Raw genomic sequence first — 13,684 nt, 5'->3', positions numbered from 1 at the left:
GTATAATGTGTGTATGATGTCTGTCTGTGTGAAGTGTATGTAATGTATGATGTGTGTATGATGTCTGTGTGATGTGTATGTAATGTATGATGTGTGTACGATGTCTGTCTGTGTGATGTGTATGTAATGTATAATGTGTGTATGATGTCTATGTGTGATGTGTATGTAATGTACGATGTGTGTGTGATGTGAATATGTTTATGATGTGGGGGGGCAGCGGCGGGTGTATGTATGGTGTGAGTGTATGTGTGATGTGTGTATGTATGTAATGTATGATGTGGGGGGGGCACTGCCGCCGCCGCCAGTTGTGCCATCTAATTTTATTTTTAGTGGCTTCTGGCCCCTGCAGTAAATTGCACCCCCAGAACCCCCCCCCCCCCCCCCCCCTTCATACTCACCCGCCGTCCAAGAGCCCCACGGATGCACACAAACACGCCCGAACCAAAACTACAACTCCCAGCATGTTAGACAATAACCTAATCTGTAGAACCATAAAGTGTAACATGCTGGGAGTTGTAGTTCTGGTTCGGTTCAGCTACAGAGCCATAGGCTGCATCAGGGCATGCTGGGTGTTGTAGTTACTAACTGCAATTCCCAGTATTCCCTGACATAGACTATGGCTCTGCAGCTGACACAAACCAAAACTACAACTCACAGCATGTTACACAATAACCTTAACTATACTACTATACAGTGCAACATGCTGCAACACCCACACAACCATAGGCTGTATCAGGGCATGCTGGGAGTTGTAGTAATCTACTAACTAAATGCAACTTCCAGCATTTTCTGACACAAAATGCAGCACATAAACTGGAGAAGCAGAACCCCCCCCCCCCCCCCAGTAATACATTAGTCCCTATGAAGACTGAAAAATTGTGATTAAAATATTTTAAAAAGTGCGTATACATGTGAATAAGCCCCTTTCCTAATAAAAGTTTCCAATTTTCTTTAACCCCTTAAGGACCAGGCCATTTTATACCTTAAGGACCGGAGCGTTTTTTGCAATTCTGACCACTGTCACTTTAAACATTAATAACTCTGGGATGCTTTTAGTTATCATTCTGATTCCAAGATTGTTTTTTCGTTACATATTCTACTTTAACATAGCGGTAACATTTTTATGGTAACTTGCATCCTTTCTTGGTGAAAAATCCCAAAATTTGATGAAAAATTTGAAAATTTAGCATTTTTCTAACTTTGAAGCTCTCTGCTTGTAAGGAAAATGGATATTCAAAATATATTTTTTTGGGGTTCACATATACAATATGTCTACTTTATGTTTGCATCATAAAATTTATGAGTTTTTACTTTTGGAAGACACCAGAGGGCTTCAAAGTTCAGCAGCAATTTGGAAATTTTTCACAAAATTTTCAAACTCACTATTTTTCAGGGACCAGTTCAGTTTTGAAGTGGATTTGAAGGGTCTTCATATTAGAAATACCCCATAAAAGACCCCATTATAAAAACTACACCCCCTAAAGTATTCAAAAAAACATTCAGTAAGTGTATTAACCCTTTAGGTGTTTCACAGGAATAGCAGCAAAGTGAAGGAGAAAATTCAAAATCTTCATTTTTTACACTCGCATGTTCTTGTAGACCCAATTTTTGAATTTTTGCAAGGGGTAAAAAGGAGAAAATTTTTACTTGTATTTGAAACCCAATTTCTCTCGAGTAAGGACATACCTCATATGTCTATGTTAATTGTTCAGCGGGCGCAGTAAGAGGGCTCAGAAGGGAAGGAGCGTCAAATGGTTTTTGGGGGGCATGTCACCTTTAGGAAGCCCCTATGGTGCCAGGACAGCAAAAAAAAACACATGGCATACCATTTTGGAAACTAGACCCCTCAGGGAACGTAACAAGGGGTAAAGTGAACCTTAATACCCTACAGGTGATTCACGACTTTTGCATATGTAAAAAAATATATATATTTTTTTTACCTAAAATGCTTGGTTTCCCAAAAATTTAACATTTTTAAAAAGGGTAATAGCAGAAAATACCCCCCAAAATTTGAAGCCCAATTTCTCCCGATACAGAAAACACCTCGCATGGGGGTGAAAAGTGCTCTGCTGGCGCACTACAGGTCTCAGAAGAGAAGGAGTCACGTTTGGCTTTTTGAAAGCAAATTTTGCTCTGGGGGCATGCCGCATTTAGGAAGCCCCTATGGTGCCAGAACAGCAAAAAAAAAAACATATGGCATACCATTTTGGAAACTAGACCCCTCGGGGAACGTAACAAGGGGTAATGTGAACCTTAATACCCTACAGGTGTTTCACGACTTTTGCATATGTAAAAAAATATATATTTTTTTTACCTAAAATGCTTGTTTTCCCAAAAATTTTACATTTTTTAAAAGGGTAATAGCAGAAAATACCCCCCAAAATTTGTTAGGCAATTTCTACCGAGTACGGCGATACCCCATATGTGGCCCTAAACTGTTGCCTTGAAATACGACAGGGCTCCAAAGTGAGAGCGCCATGCGCATTTGAGGCCTAAATTAGGGACTTGCATAGGGGTGGACATAGGGGTATTCTACGCCAGTGATTCCCAAACAGGGTGCCTCCAGCTGTAAAACTCCCAGCATGCCTGGACAGTCAACGGCTATCTGGCAATACTGGGAGTAGTTGTTTTGCAACAGCTGGAGGCTCCGTTTTGGAAACAGTGGCGTACCAGACGTTTTTCATTTTTATTGGGGAGGGGGGTTGTATAGGGGTAAGTGTATATGTAGTGTTTTTTACTTTTTATTTTATTTTGTGTTAGTGTAGTGTAGTGTTTTTAGGGTACAGTCACACGGGCGGGGGTTCACAGTAGTTTCTCGCTGGCAGTTTGAGCTGCGGCAGAAATTTTGCCGCACCTCAAACTTGCAGCCGGATACTTACTGTAATCCTCCGCCCATGTGAGTGTACCCTGTACGTTCACATTGGGGGGGGGGGGGGGGGGGACATCCAGCTGTTGCAAAACTACAACTCCCAGCATGTACGGTCTATCAGTGCATGCTGGGAGTTGTAGTTTTGCAACAGCTGGAGACACACAGGTTGTGAAACACCGAGTTTGGTAACAAACTCAGTGTTTTGCAACCAGTGTGCCTTCAGCTGTTGCAAAAGCTACAACCCACAGCATGTACGGACAGCGGAAGGGCATGCTGGGTGTTGTAGTTATGCAACAGCTGGAGGCATACTACTTTGGCTGGGGATTGTAGTTATGCAACAGCTGGAGACACACTGGTTTGCTACTTAACTCAGTGTGCCTTCAGCTGTTGCAAAACTACAGCTCTCAGCAGTCACCGACAGCCAACGGGCATGCTGGGAGTTGTAGTTATGCAACCACCAGATGCACCACTACAACTCCCAGCATGCACTTTAGCTGATTGTGCAAGCTGGGAGTTGTAGTTACACAACAGCTGAAGGTACACTTTTTCATAGAAAGAATGTGCCTCCAGCTGTTGCAAAACTACAAGTCCCAGCATGCCCATAAGGGAATGCTGGGAGTTGTGGTGGTCTGCCTCCTGCTGTTGCATAACTACAGCTCCCAGCATGCCCTTTTTGCATGTTGGGAGCTGTTGCTAAGCAACAGCATGAGGCTGTCACTCACCTCCAACGATCCTCGCTGCACCAGGTCAGTCCCTCGTCGTCGCCGCCGCCGCTCCTGGGGCCCCGATCCCAACAGGGGCGCCGGGGATCGGGGTCCCCAGCACCCGGGGTGCACGTCCCGCACCCGCTCACGTCCTCCGGAAGAGGGGCGGAGCGGGTTGCGGGAGTGACACCCGCAGCAGGCGCCCTGATTGGTCGGCCGGTAATCCGGCCGACGAATCAGGGCGATCGTGAGGTGGCACCAGTGCCACCTCACCCCTGCTGCCTCTGGCTGTTCGGGGCCGTCTCTGCCAATAATTCCGGGTCACCGGGTCACTGGAGACCCGATTGACCCGGAATCCGCCGCAGATCGCTGGACTGAATTGTCCAGCGATCTGCGGCCACCGCCGACATGGGGGGTCATAATGACCCCCCCTGGGCGATATGCCTCAATGCCTGCTTAACGATTTCAGCAGGCATCGGGCACCGGCTCCGCTCCAGATGGTTGCGGGGGGCCGGTAAAACACATGACGTTCTCATACGTCATGTGTCCTTAAGGACTCGGAAATGGAGACGTATGAGAACGTCATGTGTCCTTAAGGGGTTAAATAAAAATTATGTACAAAAATAAACATAAGTGGTATCGCTACATGTGGAAATGTCCAGACTATTAAAATATAATGTTAATTAAACCGTACGGGGAACGGTGTAAATGTAAAAAAATTGTCCAGAATTGTTCATTTTTGGTCACTTCATATGAGAAATTTTTTATGGTGATCAAAAAGTTACCTCTAGACTTTTCTGGGCTTGTCTGGGGGGTAAGAGGAGCTACAGCTCTCCTGCCGCTAATATCCTGGCGTGCTGCGATCACCGTGGCCGCTATTAAACCATTAGATCATCGCTGTCTAAGTTGTCAGCAGTGTCTAAAGGATCTTATATCCATCCCTGGTGGTCTAGTGGGGGGGGGGGGGGATCAGACTATTTTGGTGGAAATTATTTTATCTACCAGGACAAGTGGATTTTCTTGAGGGACAAGTAGATTGTGTTCTGCTTTAGTCCCTTGGACAAGCAGTTTTTTTTTTAATTTCCACACCCCTGAGTAGGCTGAGACAAATAGAGGAGAGAGGAGGGTAGAGAGACTGTGGAGGGGTGAGAGTAGAGTATGGGTAGCAGAGGCACAAAGAAGGAAGAAATAATGAGGGAAGAGGAAGAATAGGGAGAAAAAAAGAGGAAGAAAACAGAGAGACTACACGTTAACGGCCCCAGGGGTGGAGACCAAGAGCGAAAAGCGTCCGAAGAACAGAATCTAAACCAGGGCAGCCAGGTGGAAGTATAGCGTGAAAAATCAGAGGGAGAAACAGCCAAAAGTTCCTCCATGCGTTGGGTTGAGGCAACCTCAGCAACCCATTCCCCTACGGTGGGGACCTCCGAGGAGCGCCAATGTCGAGGAATGACCATTTTAGCCGCTTGTAAGAGGTACCGCAAAAGCGAACATTTATATTTGGGGGCAGCCATGGGAAGCATAAATAGCAGCACCGCACTGGGTTCGCCAGGGATGGATATGCCAGACACTGTTTGCACAATGGACAGAACAGAATGCCAAAAAGAAAACAAGGACGGACAACTCCACCAAATATGGGTAATCGTGCCCTCGGCAGTTCCCCACCTCCAACAAGATGAAGGGACAGATGAATACCAGAGGTGAAGCACCGATGGCACTCGGTACCAGCGGGAAAGGATTTTGAAACTGGGCCTTGGTGGCTACAACCGCCTTATGAGTCAAGCAGAAGCAGCGGGACCATTGCTCAGGGGAAAATTGACGGCCCAGCTCGGCCTCCCACTCTGCACAGTAGGAGGGAAGGGCTTGCGACCTAGGTGAGAGCAGAACAGCATACAAGAGGGAAATAGAATGCCGAGGGCAGGACGATGCCATGCATAGTTGTTCAAAGGGGGTTAGGGAAAGTGGAGAGGAGAGGGTGTCACGTAGTGAGGAGTGAAAACGTTTCAATTGGAGATACTCAAACAGAGCTCGTTGGGAGACCGGCCAAGACTCCCGAAGAGCCTCTGGGGGCTTGAGAACCCCCTCAGTGAGAACGTGGCAAAGGCGCATGCGGCGTCAGAGAGAGGCACCCAGGAAGCGACCCTCTGAGGACCAGCCAAGGGAGAAATCAGGGTAGTCAGAGATGGGAAGCAGGGGGCCAGAACGTTCCACGAGGGAGCCCCCACTACCCACAGTATGTATGGAGGATACGGTGTGTCTAGTGGAGAATGAAAGTGGTATAGAGCCTAAGAGTGAGGGAGACCAAGTCCAGGGGAGCATAAAGAGAGAGCGGGGGCAGAGGGCTTGGGCAAGTTTTACCCAAAGTTTACGGTTGGGATTGTGGAACCAGTCCAGGACCCTTGCGTGTGCACATGCAAGATAATAGAGTCAGCCATCAGGGAGCCCCACCCCACCTGAAAGTCTGTCAGGTCAGGAGGAGTCTATTGATAGTGTAGATAGAGGGGGGGGGGGGGGGAATTAATAATGTACCTGGTGGTGGAGCGGAGGGAGGGGTTAGAATAGTTAATAGGGATAGGCATCATAGGGAAAAAAAACATACACCATTGAAGTGCATCTTGACTAATGCCAGAAGTCTGTCCAATAAAACTGCCAAACTGGAGTTGAAAATTTCTGAGGAGAATTATGACAGTCGGTATAACAGAGACTTGGTTGGACGATAGCTGTGACTGGGCGGTCAACATACAGGGTTATAGTCTATTCAGGAAGGATCGGACAAAATGGAAAGGGGGAGGAGTCTGTCTTTATGTAAAGTCCAGTCTGAAGGCCGCACAGCTGGAAGATATTTGGGAGGGAAAAGATAATGTGGAGTCATTATGGGTAGAAATATATGGAGATAAAAACAAAAAAATTCTGATAGGGGTTTGCTATAAGCAACCAAACATAATGAAAGAGCCAGAAGATCAATTATTGAGGCAAATAAACAAGGCAGCAAATCAAAATGATGTGATAATAATGGGGGACTTTAACTATCCTGATATAAACTTGGGAGCCTGAGACCTGTGAATCTCATAAAGGAAACAGGTTTCTGACTATAACTAAAGACAATTATCTGTCCCAAATGGTGCAGGGCCCTACCAGAGGGGATGCCCTACCAGATTTAATATTAACCAACGTACCTGACAGAGTAATTAATGTGCAAGTAAAAGGATTCCTAGGAAATAGTGATCATAATAAAATACATTATAACTTGTTCTTCAATAAGGGAATCTCTCGAGGGGCCACAAAAACTATGAACTTTAGGAAGGCAAAGTTCGATCAACTCAGAGAAGCCCATAACAATATAAAATGGGAAAATGTCCTCAAAAAGAACAATACTGACACTAAATGGGAGACTTTTAAAAATATCTTAAATTTTCACTGTAAGATGTATATACCTTATGGGAATAAAAGGGTCAGAAATAAAAGAAAACCAATATGGATGAATAAAAATGTTAAGGGGGCAATAAATGACAAAAATAAAGCATTTCAATTACTAAAACAGGACAGCAGTGAAGAAGCATTAAAAAGCTATAGAGAAAAATGTAAAATACCGTATTTATCGTCGTATAATACGCACCTTTTAGGCTAAAATTTTTAGCCTAAAGTCTATGTGCGTGTTATACGCCGATACCGCCCTAGGAAAGGCATGGGGAGAGAGGCCGTCGCTGCCCGCTTCTCTCCCCCTGCCTTCCCTGGGGTCTAGAGCCCTACTGCCGGCCCTTCTCACCCCCTGGCTATCGGCGCCGCTGCCCGTTCTGTCCTCCTGACTATCGGTACCGGCGCCGATAGCCAGGGGGAGAGAAGGGGCAGCGGCACCCATTGCCGGCACCGCTGCCCCGTTGCCTCCCCCCATCCCCGGTGGCATAATTACCTGGGTCGGGTCCGCGCTGCTCCAGGCCTCCAGCGTGCGTCCCCCTCGTCATTGCTATGCGCTGCACAGCGCGGCGCATGACGTCAGTGCGCCGCGCCGTGCATAGCAACGACGCAGGGGACGCACGCCGGAGGCCTGGAGCAGCGCGGACCCGACCCAGGTAATTATGCCACCGGGGATGGCGGGAGGCAACGGGGCAGCGGCGCCGGCAATGGGTGCCGCTGCCCCTTCTCTCCCCCTGGCTGTCGGCCCCGCTTCTCTCCCCCAGGCTATCGGCGCCGGCAATGGGGCGCCGGCACCGATAGTCAGGGGGACAGAACGGGCAGCGGCGCTGATAACCAGGGGGAGAGAAGGGCCGGCAGCAGGGCTCTAGACCCCAGGAAAAGCAGGGGGAGAGAAGCAGGCAGCGACGGCCTCTCTCCCCCTGCCTTTCCTGGGGTATATCGGGGTATACACGTGCACACACGCACCCTCATTTTACCATGGATATTTGGGTAAAAAATTTTTTACACCCAAATATCCTTGGTAAAATGAGGGTGCGTGTTATAGGCCGGTGCGTGGTATACCCCGATAAATACGGTATGTAAAAAACAGATTAAAGCCGGAAAAAGACTCATTGCCAAAGAGAGTAAAACTAACCCCAAAATGTTCTTTAACTATATAAATAACAAAAAGGTCAAAAATGAAAGTATTGGCCCTTTAAAAAATGATGAGGAAGAAATTATAAACGGGGATCAGGAAAAAGCAAATATATTAAACAAATTCTTCTCCATTGTATTCACTGAGGAAAATGAAATGCCAAATGAAATACAGTGTGATAAGGTAAACTCCCCTTTACATGTCCCCTGTCTAACCCAGGAAGAAGTACAGTGCCACCTACAAAAAAATCAAAATAGACAAATCACCAGGTCCAGATGGCATTCACCCCCGTGTTCTAAAGGAATTAAGTAATGTAATAGACAGACCCCTATTTTTAATATTCAGGGACTCTATAGTGTTAGGGACTGTTCCCCAGGACTGGCGCATGGCAAATGTGGAGCCAATATTTAAGAAGGGGTCAAAAGTTGACCCTGGGAATTATAGACCTGTTAGTTTAACCTCGGTTGTATGTAAATTGTTTGAGGGTTTCCTAAGAGATGCTATTTTGGAATATCTTGATAAAAATAAATGTATGACTCCGTATCAGCATGGATTTATGAGGGATCGATCCTGTCAAACTAACCTGATCAGCTTTTATGAGGAGGTGAGCTCCAGACTGGACCAGGGAAAATCGTTGGATGTTGTATATCTGAATTTTTCCAAAGCATTTGATACGGTTACCACATAAAAGGTTGGTGCATAAAATGAGAAGGTTTAGGCTGGGGGAGAATGTGTGTAAGTGGGTAAGTAACTGGCTCAATGATAGGAAACAGAGGGTGGTTATTAATGGTACTTATTCTGATTGGGTGACTGTTACTAGTGGGGTACCACAGGGGTCCGTCTTGGGTCCTGTCCTATTTAATATATTCATTAATGACCTTGCAGAGGGGTTGAATAGTAAAGTATCAATCTTTGCAGATGACCCTAAACTCTGTAAAGCGGTAAACACTATAGAGGACAGTGCACTGTTACAAATGGATCTGGATAGGTTGGAGGTTTGGGCTGGGAAGTGGCAGATGAGGTTCAACACTGATAAATGTAAGGTAAATAACATGGGGAAGAAAAATCTGGGCTGGGATTATGTATTAAATGGGAGAACACTTGGGACGACTGACATGGAAAAGGACTTAGGAGTGTTAGTTAACAGTGAATTTAGCTGTAGTGACCAGTGTCGGGCAGCTGCTGCCAAGGCTAATAAAATCATGGGGTGCATCAATAGGGGCATAGATGCCCACGACAAGGAAATAATTCTACCATTGCACAAATCACTAGTCAGACCACACATAGAATACTGTGTACAGTACTGGGCACCAGTGTACAAGATAGATATAGTGGAGCTGGAGAGGGTTCAAAGACGGGCAACCAGAGTAATACAGGGAATGGGAGGACTACAGTACCCAGAAAGATTATCAGAATTAGGGTTATTTAGTTTTAGAAAAAAGAAGGCTTAGGGGAGACCTAATAACTATGTATAAATATATCAGGGGACAGTACAGAGATCTCTCCCATGATCTATTTATACCCAGGACTGAATCAATAACAAGGGGGCATCCTCTACGTCTAGAGGAAAGAAGGTTCCTACACCAGCACAGACGGGGGTTCTTTACTGTAAGAGCAGTGAGACTGTGGAATTCTCTCCCGGAGGAGGTGGTCATGGTGAACTCTGTAATAGAGTTCAAAAAGGGTCTGGATGCATTTTTGGAGAGTAATAACATTACTGGTTATGTATACTAGATATATTCAGACTGCCATATTTGGAGTCGGGAAGGAATTTTTACCTCTAGTATGAGGATTTTTTGCCTTCTTCTAGATCAACTCAACTCAATAGGGACTTATTAGGGTTATAGGTTGAACTTGATGGACTCTGGTCTTTTTTCAACCTTATGAACTATGTTACTATGATCATGGGATGGGAGGACGACCACACAAAAGAACGAAGCATCTTTGGAGCTTTGACTAAAACACAGTAGGTATGTGTATCGGGAGCATTTGAGGCAAGTTCAACAGCAGTGGCATGATTGTCATCTTCAGAATGGCAATCCGACCGAACCAGGAAAGCTCTCCGCGATTCCAAGAGGTCAGATCAGAGCAGATACGGGCTAGCAAGGTCGAGAAATTAAGGGAGAACAGGGTAGTCAAGTCAGCAGGGATGACAGTCCCCAGATAGTAGATACCCCAGGAAGGCCAAGTGAAAGGGAAGGAAGAGTGAAGAGCCGTCAGCTCAGTCAACGTCAGTCAACGGTCTGGTAATGAAAACACCCAACACCTCTGATTTGGAGTAATTGATTTTAAAGTTGGACCAGCGTCCAAACTTGGAGAGCCTGGCCATCAGGGCCGGGAGGGATACCACTGGATTAGTGAGATAGGCCAGGTCATCTGTGAAGGCCGCACATTTATAGTCATGATCAACGACCATAAGGCGACGTATGTTGGGATCAGCGTGAATGGAGGAGAGCAGGTGTTCCATCACCAGAACGTACGCAAGGGGGAGAGGGGGCAACCCTGCCTAGTACCATTTCAGATGTTGAAGGGGGAGGACAGGGAGCCATTGATTTTCAAGCGAGCGCACTATTATATAGTGCTAGGATTTTGGTGATGAAGGTAGGGCCGAGACCCATGCATTGGAGGACCAGGACATGAAGTCAAAGGCTTTCTCGGCATCTAATGAAAAGACCATTAGGGGGATCTGTTGTGAACAGGCATAATGGAGATCTAGAGTCTTTAGTGTGTTGTCTCTGGCTTCTCACCCTGGCACAAAGCCTACTTGGTCCAAGTGGATGAGAAGGAAGGACGGTGTTGAGGCATTTGGCTATAAGTTTATAATAGATTTTAGTTCCACGTTCAGCAGAGATGTGGGGCGGTAACTGCCGCAGACGTGTGGGTTCTTTCTGGGTTTGGGGAGGACCACCACGTGTGCCAGGGTGGATTCGGGCGGGAAAGGGGTAGAGGAGGAAATAGAATTAAAAGCAGTAAGCATGAGGGGGGAAAGAGAAGATTCTAAAGTTTTGTAGAACCGTGTATCCATCGGGGCCCGGACTCTTGCCACCCAGAAGGTCCTTGATCACCCGGGAAAAATCCTCGGCTGAGAAAGGGGCCTCCAGTTGGTCTATCTCGTCAGGAGAGAGGGAAAGGGGAGGAGATGCAGGGGGAGAAGGAAGGTTATAGAGCTCTGAGAAGAAAGTGTGAAACACAGAGAGAAGGTCATGGGTGGTATGAACTAGGGACCTGGAGGAAGAAAATGCAGGGGATGTGGGATTGCACAAGTCGAGAGCACAACCCTCTGGGCAACATGCGACCACTCTTATTGCTATATTCATAAAATTGACTATGGCCGACCTGTACAAGGCGACCCCAGGAGGCTTCAAGGAGGCGCCTCACTTCCAATCTGGCAAGTTAAAGGTCCCGGAGAACCGGTGTGGAGAGGGATCGCTTGTGGGCCAGTCCAAGGGAGGCAACTTTAGAAAGAGCAGTGTGCAGATCAAAAGCAAATTTCAGCAAATTTGGGATGCTAACTTGATGCCATCTGTGAAAAAGCTGAAGTTAAAGAGAGGATGGCTTCTACAAATGGATAATGATCCTAAACACACCTCAAAATCCACGGGGGATTACATCAAGAGGCATAAACTGAAGGTTTTGCCATGGCCTTCACAATCTCCTGACCTCAACATAATTGAAAATCTATGGATAGACCTTAAAAGAGCAGTGCGTGGCAGACAGCCCAGAAATCTCAAAGAACTGGAAGACTTTTGTAAGGAAGAATGGGCAAAGATACCTCAAACAAGAATTGAAAGACTCTTGGCTGACTACAAAAAGCGTTTACAATCTGTGATACTTGCCAAAGGGGGCAGTACAAGATATTAACTCTGCAGGGTTCCCAAACTTTTGAAGACATCATTTTTTTGTTTTCTGTTATTTTGAAAGTGTAAACGATGGAAATAAAATCTAACTTTTGTTGACATATTATAAGAATGTCTAATCTGTAATTTGATGCCTTTTGGAGATTTTTCCATCTTTCCTTGGCTTCTTTATGCACATTAATACAAATTTTTACCTGGGGTGCCCAAACTTTTGATCCCCACTGTAAAGTCCCCGCAGAGTAGCGTAGTGCCACGCAGCAGGGGGAGGGCAGTGTCAACTAACGAGACTAAGAAATCGACTTGGCCTTGATTAGGGGCATAAGAGTTGATGATAGTAAAATCTCGATCCCCTGACGTGAGTGTCAGGATTAGGTAACGGGCGGCTGGGTCCGCCGTGACCAAGAGGACCTGATGGGCCAGGGATTTGTGTAGGGCAATAGCTAACCCCTGTGAGCGGGAATCGGGATTGTCAGCACAAAACGGAGTAGAATTTATTCTTCAGGGAAGGAGTATCTCCTACCTTGAAATGCATCTCTTGAAAGCAAACAATGTGCGTCTTACGTTTGTGGAAGTGTTGGAGAATCTGTTGGAGAAAGTGTTGGGCTCGTTTGGAGGGGATATTCAGGCCCTTGGCATTGAAGGAGGCCACGTTGAGGTCCGCCATGGGAGGGTAGAAGTAGGAGGAGCTCTAGTACTTAGACCTGTGGGTGCACCTGAGGAGGAGAAAGGGGAAAATGAAGAAGGAACAAAGAAGAGTAGAGTAGAAGAAGGTGAGAAAAGAGGGAGGAGCAAGAAGGGAGAGGAGGAGGGGGGGGATCAGAAGTCAGAGCAAAAGACCAAAGAAAAGAAAACAGAACCCTAAGGACTATAAAAAGCAAACGAGAATGAAAGAATAAAATTTAAAAAAAGGGGGGGAAAAAAACTCTAAGCAGCAGGGGGTACTGCCGCAGCAGATACTAAGGCGGACAAGGGTCTGACAACGGTGCCGGGTGGGGAGGAGAGGCGGCCGGTGCAGCGGGCAACGCAGCAGCTGCTAGTGTGTAAGAAGTCCCGGAGGCCCGCCCGCCATCATGCACACCAGCGCCGGGAGCCAGCTCACTAGGAGGTGATGCTGCAGGGGCTCCGGAGCCTGCCGGAGGCCCGCAGCATGTGCCACAGAGGGCAATGAGGAATCTGGGAGGCGGTGAGCTGATGCAGCAGGAGGTGGGTGGAAGTCCATGTTGAGGGATAGAACAGGCTGTGGAATAATTGCGGCCGCCATGTGGGACCGCGTCAGGGATCCACTTCGGGCCAGCTGTGACCGGTTGAAATAAGTTGAGAGGTCACGCTGGGGAGACGGAGGACCAGAAGAGGCCTCCTTTTTTTTCTGGCCGTCCTCCCCATAGAGATGTGCCCAGATACTATGGAAAGGAGTGTGCTGGCCAGGAGCTCTCAGGTAGCACGTCTTCACAGAGCCATAGTCAAGCCATGCCCCCCCCCCCCCCCCCCCACACTTTGAGTCATTTTTGTGTGGATGGAATGGTTACAAGGTCAGAGGAAAAATTTAAATTTTAATTTTTTTTCCAAAAATGCATCATTTGTGGGACATCTTTTTTGTACATTGCATCTGAAAAGTAGAAAATGTGCCCCATATTTTATTACGCTGTTTGTCCCGTGTTCGGTAATACCCCCTCTTAGGCCATATTTGGTTGCATGGCCACATTGTGGG

General features: G+C 46.8%; 1 protein-coding gene across 16 annotated transcripts in view; it reads right to left on the bottom strand.

Moving 5' to 3' along the window:
* The window catches only part of RNF212B (ring finger protein 212B), a 465,717-nt gene that overhangs the window by 429,559 nt on the left and 22,474 nt on the right, over positions 1 to 13,684 (bottom strand). For 12 of the 16 annotated variants that reach the window (XR_008845195.1, XR_008845189.1, XR_008845186.1 and 9 more), the window contains exon 2: positions 12,538 to 12,689. The exons of 3 other annotated variants lie outside the window; for them this stretch is intronic. Coding sequence is in view for 6 of the 13 variants with exons in the window: in XM_056526195.1 (XP_056382170.1) it covers positions 12,538 to 12,640 (103 nt within the window). In the remaining 7 variants the exon portion in view is untranslated. Of the gene's footprint in view, positions 1 to 12,537; positions 12,690 to 13,684 lie in introns of those variants that run through there. One more of the 16 variants, XM_056526240.1, reaches the window with a different exon arrangement.

This window comes from Hyla sarda, chromosome 1 (assembly GCF_029499605.1).
Source record: "Hyla sarda isolate aHylSar1 chromosome 1, aHylSar1.hap1, whole genome shotgun sequence".
Classification (NCBI taxonomy): domain Eukaryota; kingdom Metazoa; phylum Chordata; class Amphibia; order Anura; family Hylidae; genus Hyla; species Hyla sarda.
This window is presented reverse-complemented; position numbering and strand designations above follow the sequence as displayed.